Source organism: Electrophorus electricus, chromosome 7 (genome assembly GCF_041902795.1).
Source record: "Electrophorus electricus isolate QZ-2024a chromosome 7, ASM4190279v1, whole genome shotgun sequence".
Classification (NCBI taxonomy): domain Eukaryota; kingdom Metazoa; phylum Chordata; class Actinopteri; order Gymnotiformes; family Gymnotidae; genus Electrophorus; species Electrophorus electricus.
Window position 1 is genome coordinate 23,543,974 of NC_137503.1, and position 19,538 is coordinate 23,563,511.

Sequence of the window (19,538 nt, forward strand, 5' to 3'; positions counted from 1 at the left end):
CCAGCTCCCTAGGGGCTTGGCTGGTTCAGGGAAGGGGGATTGTACGCACGCACACTGCTCTCTCTGCCTGATGCTCTTGCTTCTCTCTGTGTGCCAGTCATGTGGAGGTCCTTGGCGAGCCATTACAGGATCTGCGCTGAGCCACTCTGTCCTTCCCCTCGCGTCTGTGTCTCTCTTACATCCTGTCTCCCTTTCACCGGCACTGTGGGGGAGCTAGGAGAGTCATCCTGGCACTGCCTGGTATCATTCTGAGATTTTCAGAGAAAAGAACCAGGGACTGAGTGTTTCAAGTTTCTGCTGCAAAATCATCAAACCTCTATAGACGTTTTGGTGAATTATTCATATCTGCGCCAGGGCCAGGGAGAGAGTGTCGTCTGCCACCCACTTTATAACACAATGCCTCAACATAACTGTAACTGCGACCCATCAAACTGAAGCTCAGGTGCCAAGCGAAGTCATGATAGGGCCACCATGTCAGCCGCCTCCCCGGTGTATCACCCGCACATATCGCACCGGCCATGTCGACAGACAGACCTTCTCAAAAAGGACAAACGACACAAGTGAGTGAAATAAATGTGGCAAATAGGAGGAACCCATGAGAAACCCAAAATAAATTCCAGATTGCATCACAATCTTGCTGTGCTTGTCATGTGGTGTGACTGCATGGCTGTGATTATTGCAGGCAGAGCCACGGTGTGTAACGGTCAGTCCGAGCTAATCTCAGAAGCACAGGGTAGTGATATGAAAGGCGCTCAGCACTCAGTACTTCCTTCTGAAGCCTTTACCCTACACAAATAACCAAGGTATGCTTTAGCGCTGTCCATCTCATCAGATAAAAAACGACATTGCTTCATTTACATAAGCACTAACGCTACTTAAGTGCTGCTGTTGGGTATACTGTGACCTTGTATACATATTTTATATGTATTGAGAGAGGTGCAATAAGGATCTATTAAACAGGACTTTTGTAATTGTCATGCTTGGAACAAAAACATTTTGCATTATTTATTGTATAATTCAGTTCTACAGTAACAGAGAAAGAGAGAAAAAGAAAGGGCCATGGACAACACTGCACATTATTAGACATCTTAATATTTATCTTTTATTTGTAGCAAAAACAAAATCTGATTTGACTGAACACAGAAACATTGTCTATGTTCCCCAGATAGAGGGGCTTGAACACATACATCATCACAACACAGTGAAGAGCCCCTCCCAGTCTTTGTAACGAGAGAATAAAATGCTACTGTACAATTTCCCCAACATGTACACTCACTCAATCGTACAAAAAAATAATAATATATAGTCAAGCAGCCACTCAAAACTGTGTGAAAGAGATAGTACAGGCTGTGATAAGATGAAGATAAACTTCTGTAAGTCCAACGAGAAGTCTACACACCAGTTCAACAAGAGAGTTGTGAGGGTGTGATTCTCCAGTCCCTCTGAAAGAGCGGATGGCTGGAGGAGAACTAACACGAAGGAGTCGCTGCAGTCAGAGCTGAACCGTTTGGGCCATGGTCTGGCACGGCAAGGCAGTCTCTCTCCTTTCTCCTGAATCCAGAGTGGCCTGCCAGGTTGGAGGACATTTGTCGACACCGGCCAACTCAATTAAGTGTCGTGTCTAAAATGCATACGCATCTTCTAACCAAAATAGGTACCTGTATATATTGACAAATCGATTCTGTGGTCTCTGCAGCTGAAATCACTGGCCATGACACTTTGGGATGACAAAACGAATGGCTCTCTTAGCGCAGAGGTACTGGCTTGTTTTGTCCATCTTCACATTGCTGGACTTCACAGTAAGGCATTGGTTCCTAAATCATGGTACCGGTGATCACGCGCTTGGTCAGTTTTTAATACTGCTTAACGTATCCAGCCTGGATTCTACTCATAATGTAATTGTTAACTTCTTCATCAGCGGGGTCAGCTGTGTTGGAGCAAATGGAAACCATGAGTAATGGTACCAAGAACCGTGGCAGTGAATTACACAAGATAGTCTTTGCATGGAGTCCTTCAAAGAAAAAAGCCAAGAGTCCATGCCACAGAGACAAGGTGTGCAACCAGTGGAGTTAATGAACATTGTCGTTCAACTCCTATCAGACACCTGCCAGCCACAATGGCTCCAGGCCAGAACTCTGTGAGAGCTGAGATGTTCACACCAGTCTGACACTTTCCATAGGCCACACCAGTGATTTGATCCCGATAAGCAGTACCAGGAAAAACTCTTAGGCCACCCAGAACAATAAAAACCATTTACAGCATTATCCAGAGAAGCCTTCATATTTATCAGCATGACAGTTCAGGAATCAAACCCATGACCTTGGTGTTATTAGCACCATGCGTGACCTGCACTGGAAGGTGAGCCAAGTGGCTTCATTTCTGTTGTCTTCATTTTGTTGTCATTTCGTTCTGTCTAAGTGATCCCGTACAGTTTCATGCTGAAAGCAGGGCTCTGTTTGGTCCATCATTAGTGTTTTCTTCTGTATGTTTCATTTGTATTTCAGTATATTCTGTGCTGTTATCACATATCGGCCTTGAGCAGAGGTTTGGGAACCAAACCCTGAGTTCTTGTAGCATTAGTCTTGTTAATGCATTTTATTTGCATTTATCATTTATTGTATTAATTTGTTTAGTTATTTTATGTTTTTCCATGCAAATAAGCCCATACTGCCCAGCGACAATAGCTTATAATTTCTTGGGTAGCCTAAGACTTTTGCACAGTACAGCAGATGTAATGATCAAATGATTAGCATTAGAATGACACTATATGCCTGGAGGTGCCTCTGAGAGACAAATTTAAAACAAGGTAGCAATTTTTGACTCCTTTTGTTGAACATGTGTAGACTTGATGGATAATGGCATCTTTGGTGGCTTTTTTTGGCTGTGTGAATATGGTTGTTTTTTTTTTGGCTGTGGTTAGCTTTTAGGGCTGTGTGAATGTGGTTAGTTATTTTTGGCTGTGTGAATGTGGTTGGTTAGTTTTTATGGCTGTATCAATGTGGTTGGTTATTTTTGGCTGTGTGAATGTGGTTGGTTAATTTTTATGGCTGTGTCAATGTGGTTGGTTAGTTATTTTTGGCTGTGTGAAGGTGGTTGGTTAGTTTTTATGCCTATGGCAATGTGGTTGGTTAGTTATTTTTGGCTGTGTAAAGGTGGTTGGTTAGTTATTATGGTTGGAAGTGGGAGTGGTACTTGTTTTGCATCACTGTACTGTATCTCATGTACATTCAGTGGTTTGATTTCAGTTGGTTAGGAACCTGCGACTACATTACAAATTCATACTTCATTAATATGGAGATGATTTCAGATGATTAAAAACATCCAGTCTTTCCAATTCCTTTGTACATATAAACAAGCAAGAAAGCGTCGTGTTGCCTCGACGACAAGGTTTTATGTCTTTATGTGGCAGCAACTGAAGTGGATTTTTCCATGTCTTTAATTTGAGTTTTTTCCCCTTGTCCAACTTTCAGTGGGTTTCAGCTAAAATTTCACATTCTGCCTGCATTAAGATTTAAAAAAAAAAAAAAACACATCAGTGGGTCCATTAAAAATACTGCTTTTCCCGATGATTCCTTTGGGAGACGTGAGCGCGAGTGAAAAGAAGAAAGGAGGGAGGTTGGCTTTATAAAAGTTTTTGAATGGTTTTACTCTTCCCCTTGAGTAGGAACAATGCAACATTTAAATGTGTTTGACCAGCAAGATAAAAAATATAAAATTTATATTCATTACATGTATAAACAGTGTTTGTAGCACAAGTCCAGAGGCTCCTGCAGACTCTGAGTTGGCTATGTTGTTCACTAGAGAAAGCATCATTCTCAATGCCACCAAAGATCTCATTTTACATTCAAAAATCCGGGTCTAACTAATCCAGGTCCAGACTAACAACCTCAATAATGGGAACAGAACCTCACAGGTATGTCATCTGGACTTTCCAGCAAAGCTGATTTGTCAGTCAGCTCATATGAAATAATGAAAAACATGCTCAGTTCACAATCATACACACACGCACGCACACACTCACGCACACACACAAACATTCACCACAGCATATATCTAATAACTGCCAGTTGGGGACTTGTTCCTGGCATAGCATGTCATATAACGAATACATTTCAGCAACATTTCTTTATGATGAATGGATGTGTGATCCCATGCACCATGGAAGCAGGGTGTAATTCCCTTTATTTTCCCCCCTTTAACACTGAAACGGCAAGTTGCCCCGTAGGCAGTGTGTTTGCATCCACCCGCCTACACGGTACTCTCCATCACCCACTCTGCGCCCTCCGGAGTTCCCCCACTGCCGGCGGCGTCTGCCACGTCGCCTTCCTCGTCGCACCTGAGCAACGTGCCATTGACGGAAAGGCTGCGCTTTGTCCACATGCTGCCGAGCCGACGGGGGTAGCTGCACAGCTGCGCACCCGTTTGTGCTGCAAACTCCCCCATGTCGAATGAGTGGCTCCGCTTGGGCTTGGAGTCCAGGGGCATGGACAGCAGTTTGCTGAGCCGCGAGTCCAGTGTCCTGCCCAGCAGGGGCTCCTTGTCAGTGGGGGCGGGGCCAGTCAGGGCACCTCCTGAAATGGACCCCTCCCGTGCCTGGCCACGTAGGTCCAGAGAAGTGATGGCGCCCAGGAGGTGGTCCAGATTGGCGCGGGGCTTGGGAGGGGCGGACCTCCAGATGTTTGCAAGGGCGCTGTTGGGGCTGTAGGAGCCCGGCGCATGCAGGGAGCCTAAGCAGGAAGAGGAGAAGGAGGAAGAGGAGCTCAGGCTGCTCTGGAGGGAGCCGCACTTGAACTCCACCACCTCGTCCTGATGGGTGACCTTGGGCTTGGGTTTGAGAGGGGGCAGTGGGACTCCGTTCTGCCCCAGGCGTCCACTGTTGGTCTGTGAGAAGGTGTCGCTGACATCGTTCAACTTACTGATGGGAGGCTCTGCCCCGGCCCCGCCCTCCCCAGCCTTGTAGCGGACCATGAGGATAACGATGAAGATGAGGAGGGTAGCTACAATCACACCTCCCACCACCAGGATCATGGTGCCACCCAGCAGCTGCCCATGCAGAGACTGGCACTGCGGGTAGTCGTCCCGGGTGAAGAACTGCACGCAGCCCACCACGCTGGTTGCAGTGAGGGTAGTGGCCGAGTCGTCCCATGCCGCCAGCACGCACAGGTCATAGCGGGTCCCTGACACCAGGTTGCTCACCAGGAAGGCCTTGCTGGATGCAGGGATCATCCTTTGGATAAAAACAGAGAAACGTGCTTTCATACCCAATACAAATGTACCCAATACAAGCACCCAAGAAGAGTGCTTGTGTTACTTATGCCAACATGCATGTCACTGCCGTTGATGGATATTAGCAGTAGCAGTCATTAACAATGCTCTTTGGTAATGCCTTCATTAATACTTCAACTGGGAGCCGAATGAAAATACAGTAGAAGATCGAAAATGGCTATGAGTGTGCAGTAAGATGCAGTCTTGTCAGCCAACAGATTTCTGTGTCCAATTGACCACTGCTTTTGATCAGAGCGGGACCTGCCATTTCTACTCGCGTGTGGCTCCTCGGCAGAGCCCAGCCTGCGTTTCCGGCCAGCGCTTGAACTGACAGCCAACGGTAATTGGCGTCATCTCTTTACGCCATCTGTCCTGATACAGCGAGCAGACGGCCCGTTTGATATCACAGCCGTGCCACCCGAGTTAATAAATAAATAAGGATGAAAAGAAATCCAAATGTAATAGAGTGGGAGCGAGAAGAGAAGGAGCCCTAGCTGCCTGGCAGCCGTGGATCATCTGGGCGAGACACGGTCGACCTTAAGTAACATTTATGAATGAGGATTTGTGACAGTGTCTCAGGAGCCCCTCGGTGGTCAGGCTGAAATGTGGCGGAGCTGTCAGGGTGATGACTCCCTTCTCTCAAGTCTGCTTCGCAGAGGGCATTTTATTAGACAGCTTTGGATGGGGTCCATTACAGGACTGTGCTGGATGCCACTAGACCTCTCTACATCTCTGTATGCCATTGTGATAAATAACAAATTCTCTTCTCTTCTCTCTCTCTCTCTCTCTCTCTCTCTCTCTCTCTCTCTCTCTCTCTCTCTCTCTCTCTCTCCTTCCCTCTCACTCGCTCTTTTTTTTTTCCTTACTTCACCAGCCGTGATTAAGTGAGCACATCTTTGAACATTTCTGGAAAGATCTATTAGTGTGTGGAATTGCTCTGAAGTTTCAAGGCTTCTGGCAATGAAATCTATTACTCAGAATTTTCACCTATCACTGGCTAGTTTTTTTGACTTTTGTGCTCTCCTACACCGATTTCTGACTGGTTTCATCCAATAGTTAATTTAGTGTAATTCAAAAACTCTAACAAATCTGAACCCTGGAGGGAAACGGACGGTGCTGCTTATCATACAAGGATGGAAACAGAGCTCTAGGCACTAAAAGGCAATTTTGAAGGGGCATGTGTGGAAGAGGGTGGTAGATTCTTCTGTTGCAAGTATCGTGGAGCTGAGCCACAACCTTAATCAGGAAGGCAGACCTGACTTCTGCGTAAGAAGCGAGAAGCAGCAGCCACAGACCTGCCCCCCTCCTCCCCTGAGAGCTCTGTGGGCCTCACTGAATCACCTTCAGCCCACTGGCATGTTTAGCTCCAGATGTGGGACTCGATCTGATCCAGGGCCTGCTCTTTCTAGACACCCGTCAGCAGCACCAGTCAAGTGGCCTACCGCTCCAGTGACTCCACATCTGGGGCTTTGGAGATTTGATTAAGTTTATGTAAGCAGAAAGGGCTAATGGGCTCGTGGCAGGGTGACAGTACCGAGCGAGATGAATGGGTCCCGACGTCTGCCTGTGTCCGCCCCTCCAAAGTGGATCCTGCATGCAGTAAAAACACTGCCACATAATAACACTAATGGATGGATGCATTAAAAAGAAATAAGGAATTCTGAAGGGACAGGGTGAGACAGGCAGCAGGCCAACTCTGTGTGTGTGTGTGTGTGTGTGTGTGTGTGTGTGTGTGTGTGTGTATTTGTTTGTTTTGTGCTCGTGCTACATGCTGCCTTTATCTTAATGGCTGAGTCTAACCAAATTAACTGTACTGTACTAACTTGCACAGAAGCACAACAACAAGAGATCTCCAACATCGATGGCATTTCTTCTATGAATTGGATGCAGACACGGTAGTTAAGGTCCCCACATCAGACACAACAGTGACCAGAAGCTGCAAATTCTGTCAAGACTCGCCGCCGTAGAACAGTTGTGCATGGTGTTTATCAGTCATGCTCTAACATGCTGTGACACCGCTTGATAAAACAACGACAAACAATCATTGGGTGCCATCAATCAACCCTCCTGGTGTTCTTTAGAAGAGCCGAGCGAGCGTCGAGCGCATGATGAGCAAACAGCCAATGAGTGCAGTCCCCCAGAGAGCAGCATTAGCCTGATAATGCATCACATCCTCAGACAGACAGACGCACTAAATCACCCAGCGGGCGACGCTCCGGACATTACCAGATAAAGTGTAGCGCAGATGCCTCGTGGCGATCCCTCTGAAGCATTACCCAGGCTCTCCATCTGACACGTGACTTCCTGTCCGGGGCCAGGCACACGGCCGTCCGCACGTCTTTTGTGACCTCGTACTACAATGCATGCGGATGGTGTCTTTGACTTGACCCCTGACCGTACATCAGTCTGAGGGATTGTTCCCAGAAATAAGGCTGTGAATAAACCATGCACTTATCTGCTTTGCTAAAAGGGCAGGCGGGGAAACTGATCTGCATTCGATCTGGAAACTCTGCTTGGGAACACTGCCATTTCTACACCCCCCCTCCCCCCCTTCGCCCGAGCATCTCAGACTGCAACTATTGGGCCCTCATACTGCCGCAGCCCATGGCGGGTAAGATCAGCCCCCGCTCGAGGGGCCCTGGGACCTGGCATGGAGAGGGCGGAGCAGCAGTGGCTGTCTGATGGATGACAAGCAGAAAGATAACAAGGCCGTCGTCCTCCCTCTGCACTGGTCCGCTCCGTGAGAACGATGAGCAGGAGAGCGCATGCTCCAGTCTCCCCTCCTCGCAGGTCTCACTGTGCTGTCATGAGTAAAAGGCTCGATCGTAGTCCGATTACCCTTTGGCTGGGCGGACAGGCCCGGAGGGGGGAGAAGGAGCAGGAGCACAGGGAGACTGCGGCTTCGCGGCCAGTGGTGGCCTGAGCGGAGGAGTGAGGCCCTCACACATCTCCTAAGATATTAACACATAAATGATTTAAATAGCATTAAGTAATTGGATTTTCCCCCTGCCTGGTTTCTCTGTCTCCTCACGCTCAGATTTACGGCATTACACCAACATGCTGTAAAACACTCATCAAGAGGTAGAGACAGACTGTGACAGACTGTGCTGCCCACGAGAGAGAGAGAGAGCGAGAGAGAGAGAGAGAGAGAGAGAGAGAGAGAGAGAGAGAGAGAGAGAGAAAGAAAGAAAGAAATTAAGAAAGAAAGAAAGAAAGGGACAGAGAGAGAAAGAAAAATACGGATAAAAAAAGAAAACCCATTTTGTAATCTATTTTGCCATTGTTAATATGTGAATGAAGGAAAATGTTAATTTCAGGTGTAAATGCATGTGGTGTGAGTTCATATGCAACTCACCACTGCAAAGATTGAGAGGTTCATTTTATGCCCAGGTGTCAGGTGGGTGTAAATGCAATCTATCCAGACTTAGTGCATTAATGTGTGCTGTTGGCAGTCCTCCATGTAAAAATGTCATGACACTGGTGATAACACATCCCTGCCTAGCACCAGAGGAAGGCCCAGTCCGTTCCTCTAATGCAAAAAGAAAGCGTGGACGAGAGCACATTTTAATGCCAAGAGTAATCACACATGCACTTCGTGTTATCTGAATATTGCATGAGCGTACAGTTCGCGTTTTAATGCCAGGTGTGAAAACGGAAGTTGGTGGAAGCAGACAGAGAGAGAGAGAGAGAGAGAGAGAGAGAGAGAAATGGAGAGAGAGAAAGAAGAGAGAAAGAGAACAAGAGGGTATTCTGCACCTAAGAGTGAGTGAGACATCAGATGACAAAGGGAAGCAGCAGAGAGAAAGAGGCCTGGATTTGCCTGCTTAACCATTCAGTGGACATAGTTAGGGTATGATGGATGGATCCCTCAGGACTCCTACAAGTGTACACTATCAAAGAAAAAGTCTATGAGACCCAAGACAAACTCGACAGCATCTGCCTTCGCTACTGACGCAGGGCAGAGTAAATCCTTTCACTCCGAGCTTGTCATAACTGGCAGCCCTTCGTGATGAAAAACACCTCCCCAGCAAACACATTCAATCACCGGCACTGATCATACTATCACTATTTCTCCAAATTTCTACCCCATTTAAAGAATCTTTCTGCGATTTTACAACCCTGTCAGGATGTTTTTTTCTTAAGAGTGTAAACACATGCAGAAACCTTCTGATCTTTACCTGTAAATCAGGGCCTCGTCATCAGAACAGTTGTATTGGAGCTGGTACATGTTCACTTTGGGAGCTGCCTTGCTGACTGACCACCTGATGAGGGCGGAGACTGCGGTCACCTCGGATACAGAGACCGCCTTCTCTGGTTGGTTCTTGGCAGGGGCCTTGCCGGTCTTTGAAGTACCTGTAATGTCGGAGAGGCGGGACTTGGGCTGAGATTTCTGTCCTGTACTGTTGCTTATGTGGGGCAGCTGGATGATTGACAACTCCACAGAGGCGCTTGATTCGCCAGCCACGTTGGCTGCAATGCAGGTGAAGGTCCCATAGTCTTTTGACGTGGTGATGGTGATCTCCAGAGTGCCGTTGTGGTATACCACAGTCCGTGAGGAATTGCCAAGCAACCGGTCATCAGGCGTGACCCAGTGGATTGTAGGAAGGGGGTCTCCGATGGCTTCACACCTGAGGCTGGCCATCTGACCCTCCAGTACCAGCATCCTATGAGTGTGCTGCGTGATGAGGGGTGGCTCACACACAAACTCTTCCTCCCGTACGTACCAGAAATAGCGCCCCTTCAAGCCAACAGGGGAGGCGCAGGTCTCCAGGTCATCGTCTCGCTCCAGCCGGCGGAACCAGAGCAGCTCGCAGTTGCAGTGCAGAGGGTTTCCGCCGAAGCTCAGCGACAGCTGGGGGCCAAACGGGGTGGTCGTCAACTCCTTGTCCTGTGCCCGCACAAAAATCGGGTCTGGTGGGAGCTTCTGAAGCCGGTTGGATGTCAGGTCCAGGCGTGCCAGTCTCTCCAGATCTGCAAATGTTCCCTCTGGGATGTAGTCCAGCAGGTTGTGGTCCAGACTCAACTGGTGCAGGTTGACCATCCGCCGGACTGCGTGCCAGGGCAGGCTCTGCAGGTTATTGTAGGACAGGTCCAGGTCCTCCAAAACCGCCACCAGGTCCTCGAAAGCCCGCTCGGAGATGCGATTCAGTTGGTTGTTGTTCAGGATCAGGTGCTGCAGGTTGACCAGACCCCGTAGGTCGTCTGGACCCATTTCCATCAGGCGATTGTTATCCATATGGAGTGAGCGCAGGGTCTCCAGGTCGGAGAAGGAGAACGGCTGGATGTAGCTGATGGTATTGCGGGACAGTGTCAAGTCCACCAGGTCGCTCATGTTGGCAAAGTCCTGCTGTGTGACACGCAGGATGTAGTTTCCCCCCAGCCGGAGCTCTACCGTGCGTCTGTTGATGTCAGGTGGCACGAACAGCAGGCCTTTAGAAGGGCACAGCGTCCCAAGTGACTCGCTAAGGTTCTGGCACATGCAGTACTTGGGACATGCGTGGGTCATCGCCACAGCCACACCCAGGACCAGTAGCCAGCAAAACACACCATCCATGGTGGATTCACACGTAGGCACCTGTGGGAGGAACAGAGAGACAAAGAGAGAGAGAGAGTGAGAGAGAGAGAGAGGGAGGGAAAGAGTGTGATTGGCAAAGAGTAATTGCAAATGCTATAGCCGTTATTCAAATTCACCACCAGTATCGACGAGTGAGGGAAAAAAGCAGCAGGCCTCTGATCCAGGTGTTTAGTTAGACCTTATGGCATCAATGTGGAGTGCCAGGTGTGTGTGTGTGTGTGTGTGTGTGTGTGTGTGTGTGTGTATTCACAGTCTCCCTGGGTTGTCGCAATGGCATATGATCGCACTCATCTTTGATCCAGCTCAATATCCTGTCGCCAACCCTATGAGGACAGTATGGATATTTGATCTTTTTTGTGTGTGTGTTTGTGTGTATGTGCGTGTGCATGTGAGCGTCTGAAAGCTACAAGGAATACCATAAACGTCATGTGGACCACAACAGCGTGGTGTGGGCGAGCTGTTTGATGTGATGTGAACATCTCAGCATATCACTATTTATGCACATTACAGTTTTCATTTTCATTTTTACCCACAGCACCATGACAGAAACACATATAATGCAAATCTAAAAAAACACCAGCAGCACTGCAGGCTGCAGTGCCATTAGAACATGCAGTGGTGCTCCAGGCATTAGTAACAAACAGAAAAATCACACATTCCACAACGATGTGACGTTAACAAACAGGGAGGAGGAATAACACACATGATTAAGTAACGTTCCCTGCAGGAAGAGCAGCAAAAGGCCGAGCAAAAGTCATCGGCTGTGACTGCTCATTCCACACAGCCAGGCGACTAGCGGCAGAACACGGAAGTGGCCCTTCCTCTAGCGACATCTCTCCACTGTAGAGAAGCATCATTAAATCCCCACTTTACCCTATATCATTCATACAAGCCCGCACACACACGTGCTTGCGCACACACGCTTGCGCACGCTCACGCTCGTCTTTTGAAAACACTATTCGCATCTGTTACGTTTCCACAATGAAATTCCAAGTGGCCTCACCTACTAAATAAATGGGTGCTAGGATGAAACACAGCTCCAACACCTCGGACAAACACCATGCTTGACTTTGCTGCAAATCGTGTTATAGGTAAGAGAAACTCCAGCGCTGGTATAGTTTCAACTCAACAATGAGGAACAGCAGAGGCAGCACAAACACACACACTGATCAACACTACTGGCGAAGCTTGGACACAGCTCTGACTGTAAGAATCAACCATCAGTCATGTAAAGCACTTAATGGGATGATTATATTCACTTTCCTTTTTCAGTAACATAACAATGTTACTTTAATTTTTCCCCTAGAGCACAGCCCCACACTTTGATCAAGAGTTCTGTTCATGAATTTTAATTAACCTTAAATTTGACGTAAACAAAAACTGATTTACAGATTTTTGACAGGGCCATTGAGGAATTGTTGGATTCCAGATGACAAAGGGTTGAGAAGGGTCAGCCTTCAGAAAAGCTCCACCCCCTTTTCTGATTAAGCCCAGCTGTGTGCTGAAAGGTCAATGGGGGCCAACCTCTCTCACACCCACAGCATAACTCACAGAGGAGATGCAGGCTGGGGGAAGCAAGGGTGGAACGGGGTGGCTTTAATGAGCCAAGGGTGACCAAGCTGCTGATGTCGTTTCATTTTAGCTGCCTTTGTGGTAAGCTGGCCCCTAATCAGGCATGTGCCTGGATAATCACACAAACACACACACACAAAATACACACACAGCCCTCCCAGTGGGATGGTTAAAGTCTCTCAGCCTGAGTTACCGAAATAGAGACAGTTTGGCGAAGCTGTATGTGCTGCAGAACTGAATGAGGTGTGTGCTCAGGAGATGAGTGACGCTGAGCTGAGAGTGAAGCTAACTGACATCATCGAGCATCTGTATTTGGAGGCAACATACGTTTCCCCTAACATGACTATTCAACAAAGGTGAGACATTTATTCCCACCTTTAGTCTCATTACATCTAGATTTTTCACAAGTTCCCATTTGAGAGCAAAGTATGAGAAAGTGCTTCAGTAGCTGACCTTGTAGCATGAGAAACACAAGGTGTTAGTAACACCAAGATCATGGGTTTGACACCCAAAAAGCTCATGTACTAACCATTTGTCACTCTGGATAAGAGTGTCTGCCAAATGCTGTATGAGAAGAGACTAATTAAAGAATTTGCTGGGGGGGTTACCTAGGATTTGAAATGTCATTGTTAATGATAAAGCTGTGATACTTCAACTTTCAGTAGCGAGCAGTGAGGACCACTCAATGCAATGCAAACCATGCTCACAGAGAGAAATGAGGCAAAGAGAAGATGAGAGAGGAGGAGAGAGATTTGCATGCGTACTAATGCCTCTCCCTATCACATTAAGATTACACCCAACTTACCATGTCATTCTGTCACAAGCTTTGTAGTCAGCAGCTTACAGATCAGCGGCGCACGCGCGTGTCTGGTGACGCCTGCTCATTAGAAGCCCAGCAGTCGGAAGTGCGCGGGCGGCCGCAGCTGGCACTCAGCTGCACATCTCCCATGGTGCTTTGCTGCTGCACCTTGGGAGTTCCGCTCGGGAGAGAGTGCTTTGTTGGTAAAATAAAAAATAAAAAGGCTCATTCAGCACATTAGCTGAGCAGGGAGGCCTTTTTAAGATGTGTTAAGCCGCTCTGAAATGCCACTGAATTTAAGGAGAACAGGGCCCCACGGAGCTGTGCTGCAGAGGGACGGCCGGGACCCAACTTTATAGGAAGTGGCCCCGTAACTCCTTCTGCTTGCTTTGTGGTGAGCTGTATTATAAAACCACTAGGCTCAACTCTTCAAGATAAACACACACACACACACACACACACACACACACACACACACACACACACCACCCCCATGGCTATGCTACGCAGGAAAACTGCGACTCTCTTTGCTGCAGTGCCGTTTGGATTGTTGCTGCGGTACTTGGAGGAGTGTACTGGCAGAGATGAACACATTTATCAGCAGTGACAGCTAGAGTTCAACGGGCTGGGCACAGGATGGGCTCACTCAGCTAATGAAAACACACGCCTTCTCCTTGGCTATGCGGTGCCACCCGCGGCTTCTACCTCTCTTGCTCTTTTTAAGTGTTAATAAGCATTAATTAGAGATTAATCATCATTGCGAGTGCCGAAGTGACACAACCAATTTTGCCGGCAATTGTCTGCCTAATTATGCACACTGGATTAGATACGCTCTCACGCATATACATGCGCACAGAGACACACACACACACACACACACACACACACACACACACACACACACACACACACATACACACACATGCGTGCGCACATGCACAATGTACATACAGACACACACAATATACATGCACACATGCATGCATTTGCACAGTACACACACAGAACACATCTTTACAATAATGTTGGAGTATTGTTATAGGCTACAGCTTTGCAGTTTGCAGTCCCTGAAGAGGAACTCTTGCAAACGACCTCAGATTCTTACGTCTGGAAATAATAAAACCCCTCCCCCAGGAACTGGGCTCCTCAGGATCCTTTTCAACCCCACAAAAAAACGCCAAGTGTCTTCCCTTAAACAAAACAGACCACCACAAAAAAAGATCACTTCTCAGAGACAATCCCCCAGGGCTGTGAGACAGGACCGACCAGCTCCAATGTCAGAGCAATCAAACAGGGTATTATGTGTGTGACTATGTAGGACAACTATTCCCTAATCAATACGCACTTGGATACACAAGGATGAAATGGATGACATGGCGTTTTGTCATATTATGTGCCTATATGTCTGTTCTGGGAGAATCGGCTGCATCTCCGTACACAGGCTGGCTAGGAGCCTGCTCAGAGCATGAAGAACTGGGCGATGGATCTGAGCTGACATAGCCTTGGTAGGACGTCTGAAATAAGAGACACGCCTGGGGCTATATGTGAGAGAGAGAAAATGAGAGACAGATTGAGAGATAGAGAGAGAGAGTGTGTGTGAGAGAGAAAAGAGAGAAGAGAGAGAGTCTCTGATAGTTATAACTCAACTATCAATAATAGAATCATTATTTAATAGCAATTGCTAATAAAAATATGAAAGAAAGAAGGAAAAGGTAAGGAGAGGATCACTGTGCCAAAGAGCTCAAGCCTGGATGAAAGGACTGGACACCTTCATGCTGAATCATATCCACTGGAGACATTTATCATGCTTTGGTTTTGTGCGTTGTAAAACAGAATGAGTACGTGAATAAGACCTGAAGTTGTGTTTCAGAAACTGCGCTGACTACAATCAGCTTCCCATGCTATGAGCTGTTTTTCATGTTTTTTTAGTATTTTATCCTAGATTAGTTTTCCCGCCACTGAAAACTCAGATTAATGGGCTGCATTACATTAAATGGGATAATTGTACAAAGGAAATTTCGTAAATTCACACCCAGGTATATGTACTCTATTGTAAAACGCCTCTCCCCCCCCCCACACACACACACACACAAACACACACACACACACTCACACACAGACACATAGGCGAACACACTGCTCAGAGATAAATACATATGTACAGGGTGGAAAGGACGCATGCACTGGTTTCCCCAGCACCGTCCTACTGTCAAAACATAAAACTGTCATCCTCACAGAAAAAATACTCAAGACCACATGCGTGGGACCAGCAATAGGACTTGAGACTAGAGTATCTACAAGTGTCTATGAAGTAGTCTAAGCACAGACATTTAATCTAATACCTTTTTATGTGACAAGTATGAACTGTACTTAGCCACACAGACTACTTCAGAGAAATTTCTGCATGTGTTACTTTCTGGAAACATTAGCTAGCAAGCTATGTAAATAAAGATCGATAGTGTTCCTCCTGTAAGAACATTTTTATATTTTATGTGAAATTCTTGTCCTTTGCCTGTAAAGTCAGTTCATATTACTGTTCCACATCAGACTCTTCAAACACCAAATGGTCATAAATAACCTGTGTAAACAGATAAATTCAGCAAGATCATGAGAACTGTGAATCAGCCCACAATGCCTTATGTGCCTTGTCCCATTTATCCAGAAGAGTTGTCTATGAAAATTTAAGCAAAGTGTTGAAAGAGCAACTTTCCTGATTTCAGAGATCAGCCAATAAAAACATATTGCTATATCAGCAGTGGAATTAAGAGATGCTTAAGTCAAGAAATGGGAAACTAAAGTCGATGTGTTGTTCACACTGTCACATAAGCTCCATGCAGGCACAGAAATAAATAGCATATAAGGTTTGATTTAAACATATATTTAAAAAATGGGCAGAGACTAAAGGGGAAGATGAGTAAGTGAGAACATGCCATCATGGGTAATGTTGCGCTTTCAGGCTTTGCAGTGGGGCTGTTCCCCTAGACGGCAGCTGTCAATATTAGCATCACAAACTGTCAGATGCTGTAAATTAATTTTAGCTGTTGGCTAATTTGTGACTGTATATAAAATCAGTCTGGCCATTTGCAACATCAAACAGAATGATGGTCATTGTCTGAATTTTGATTGCCTGGGGTGAAGAGCAGAGGAAAAAGTCAAATGCTCCTTTAAACAGGATTCACAACATAAATACACATCAAGTATAATGTATATGTCCAAACTAACATTTTGCCAAGCTAATTTTCTTTGGAGAACAACTGTCTATGACTTGCGCACCAGGCTAGGACCACTTGTAAATTTAATTTGTGGCTCAGAGAAAATTCTGAAAACAAAGAAATTGTTGAATGCATTAAGTTTTCCCAAATCACTCGTGCAACCTATTTAAGTACTAATCTATTCATGCTGGGTCACTGTATTTCATTTGCTGTTATTGCCTTTTTTGTTTATTCTTCAGTATGTGTTTGTGCGTCTATGCCATAGAAAATTAAAGAGTAAAAAGAGAATAACCTTTCAACATCCCTTAACAAATGCTAGAGGGCCAATTTTACCATAAGAAACACAAGGTCAAAGGTAACACGCTGCAAGCTTCCATGAATAGTTGAGATAGGTAGCAGCAATCCTCATGTCACTTTACAAATACTATATTTTTGTAAGACAGTCCACAAATAGATTTAAGAGTCTGTAAAATACTTGTTTTCTTTGAGTAACCTGAGTGCATGGTAGAGGTTTTGCTGACAGGCCACCATGTTGACTCCTGGGGCCGCCAGAGGCTCATAGACCACACAATGGAGAACATTGTGGACATATTAGATTAGGTTTGCCTCTGAGGTTTGTTCTGACAAGATGAAAGTTGATGTAAAGAGTTGGAGAAGACTGGGGGAATGGCTGTTTAAGCACGGCTTTGCTTGGTGTTCACCTCCCCTCTGCCAGCAAACAGGCTGGAGCAGCCTGAGGCGAACGGCCACACTCTGCACTCACTCACAGGCCTGAGCTGGTGCCAAGCGCACACCACCTGGTTCTACTGTCCTCAAATATACAGGCTGAAAGCACTGGCCTCATCTTTTAGAGCAGCATCCTCAGAGGACACAGCAGCAAACCTGAACAGGACAAATCCAAAGATGCTTCATGAAAACAGCCAGGCTGTAGCTAAACGGGATGCAAATTTAAGAATGGGACATAAAATAACACATTTGGTGATTTTGGTGAAATTATTTAAAAAATAAAATTGAACATGGACTTGAAAAGTACAAGTAAACACAATGGACAGTGCAATAAGGGCTGAATTGGGCCAATATCGAGAGAGAGAGAGAGAGAGAGAGAGAGAGAGAGAGCGAGAGAGAGAGAGAGAGAGAGAGAGAGAGAGAGAGAGAAAGAGTATGAAAAAGTATGAGAGAGAGAGAGAGAGAGAGAGAGAGAGAGAGAGAGAGAGTGACAGAGAGTGTACAAAAGAGACAGAGAAAGATAGAAAGAAAGTTCCACGTGTGCATTGATAATGAATGAGTGAATGAGAAGCAGTAGACTGATACATTGACTGTATGCACCACATGGGGCCAGGAGGATACCAGGCACATGCAAATGCACACACACACACATACACACACACACACACACACACGCGCGCGCACACACACAAGCACACGCACACACACTCCTTACAATTCCAAGAAGAGCAGCCTGACCCAGCTCCCCACCCACATCACCTCACTCTTCCACCCTCCCTCCTCTACCTCCAATCCCACGCCCCCTCACACTTCTGATGTAAGCATGCCTCGTACTCCACAGCCCACACTCTCTCAGCGCACCCTGCTAGGTGCCATTCAGCTGGACTGCTGTACTTCTGCTGTACGTCTGTCTTATCTCTGCAAAAGCTACCCAGTGTGCTTGTGCGTATAAATCGGTGTGTGTGTTTTGTGGAAAGCATGTATTAAGCTCTTTGTGTGAAGCAAATATCTTAATGATGATAGAAAAATATGAACATTTTGACTTTGTGGGCACATTCTGTTCGTCCCCATGAAGCACTCATTTGCATTTATATAGCATTATTTAGCTATAGTAATACACAAGTCAGTGGAAATTTCCCACAAATACAGTAATACAAGGCTGTGTGTGTGTACGTGGGTGTGTTTTTTACGGGAGGAGTAAGACCAGTAGTCTGACAGGGTAAGATAAGAACACACACAAATATACACAAACACACACACACACAAACACACACACACACACACACACACACACACACACACACACACACACACACACACACACACACGCATGCTCCAAGGCACACAGACTGCAGCTCAAACACTGATACGTAAGTTAAAAAATCATTACGGGTGCTCTCTTCAATCAGTTTACTCTTGCTCCCATGTATATAAACACTGTACAGCTCCACAGAGGAGTTATAAACAAAGATGTTAAAGGACAGGGAGCAGGAAAACCCTTGAACAAAGATCATTTATGACTCACTTCCACCTTCTTCAAGGGCAAATTGAAGAACATGCTCCACAAAAATCAACCGTATCATTTTCTTAACTTCATTTACCCCTTCTTAACCACAGCTGGACATAGTCTGCAGGATGAAGGATGCCTTTCGTATTTTCTCCCACTGCGGCACTAGTTATGTAAGTCACACAGGGTGGGCTGCTTCCTCTTAAACAGACACAACAACTTAAGAAGGTTTTATTGAATAAATCTGTTTTCCCACACGTACACATCCATTATTCCACTGGTGTTAGGCTATGGATTAACCTGAATAAGTCTGAAAGCAATCAGTCTCTGAAAAAAGACTATAACCAAAGCTTAACCCCTAAATTTATTAACTAAAATCACAATTTTTAATGGAAGGATTATGCACCTAAATCAGAAATGCCACAAAGTCCACTTTCTAACTTAAAAAAGTAACATCAACGACTGTTAATAAGGTTGTCTGTGGGCATGAGTAGTGGGAGGTGAAAATGAAAACGTGCGCTTTGCGTGCTCAGAGAATGAGTCGCAGGCCCAACCAGAATGCTCCTACTGAGCTTTGGCTTTAACCAACGTGTGATATGTTTGTGTTGTTCGAATTACAGCAAGTAGAGATCATGTGCAAAGATATAAGAAACTGCTGCATGCACATGACTCTTATCTAATCAAACGAGTAGAAAAGTTTATTTCTACTGCGAACAAGAAGACAAACCAAGGACACAGTTTAACTTTACAAGCTTCAAATGCTCTTTAGTAACCTTCAAAATAAGATCTGATGTCTGTCCAAATGATTCAGGAGTCTCGTCAACAGTATTTCAAGAGAAAGTCTTTATTTCTGTTTATCCTGATCAGGCTGAGCTTTGATTA

The 19,538-nt window shown here is 46.0% G+C and overlaps 1 protein-coding gene across 1 annotated transcript in view; it reads right to left on the reverse strand.

The window, feature by feature from the left end:
• Positions 1 to 1,062: 1,062 nt before the first annotated feature.
• The window catches only part of lrfn2b (leucine rich repeat and fibronectin type III domain containing 2b), an 83,690-nt gene continuing 65,214 nt past the window's right edge, over positions 1,063 to 19,538 (reverse strand). Inside the window, exons 5-6 of the mRNA XM_027001702.3 lie at positions 9,444 to 10,840; positions 1,063 to 5,227 (exon numbers count right to left, since the gene is read on the reverse strand). Coding sequence (XP_026857503.2) covers positions 4,249 to 5,227; positions 9,444 to 10,819 — 2,355 coding nt within the window. The 5' untranslated portion in view covers positions 10,820 to 10,840 and the 3' untranslated portion in view covers positions 1,063 to 4,248. The remainder of the gene's footprint in view (positions 5,228 to 9,443; positions 10,841 to 19,538) is intronic.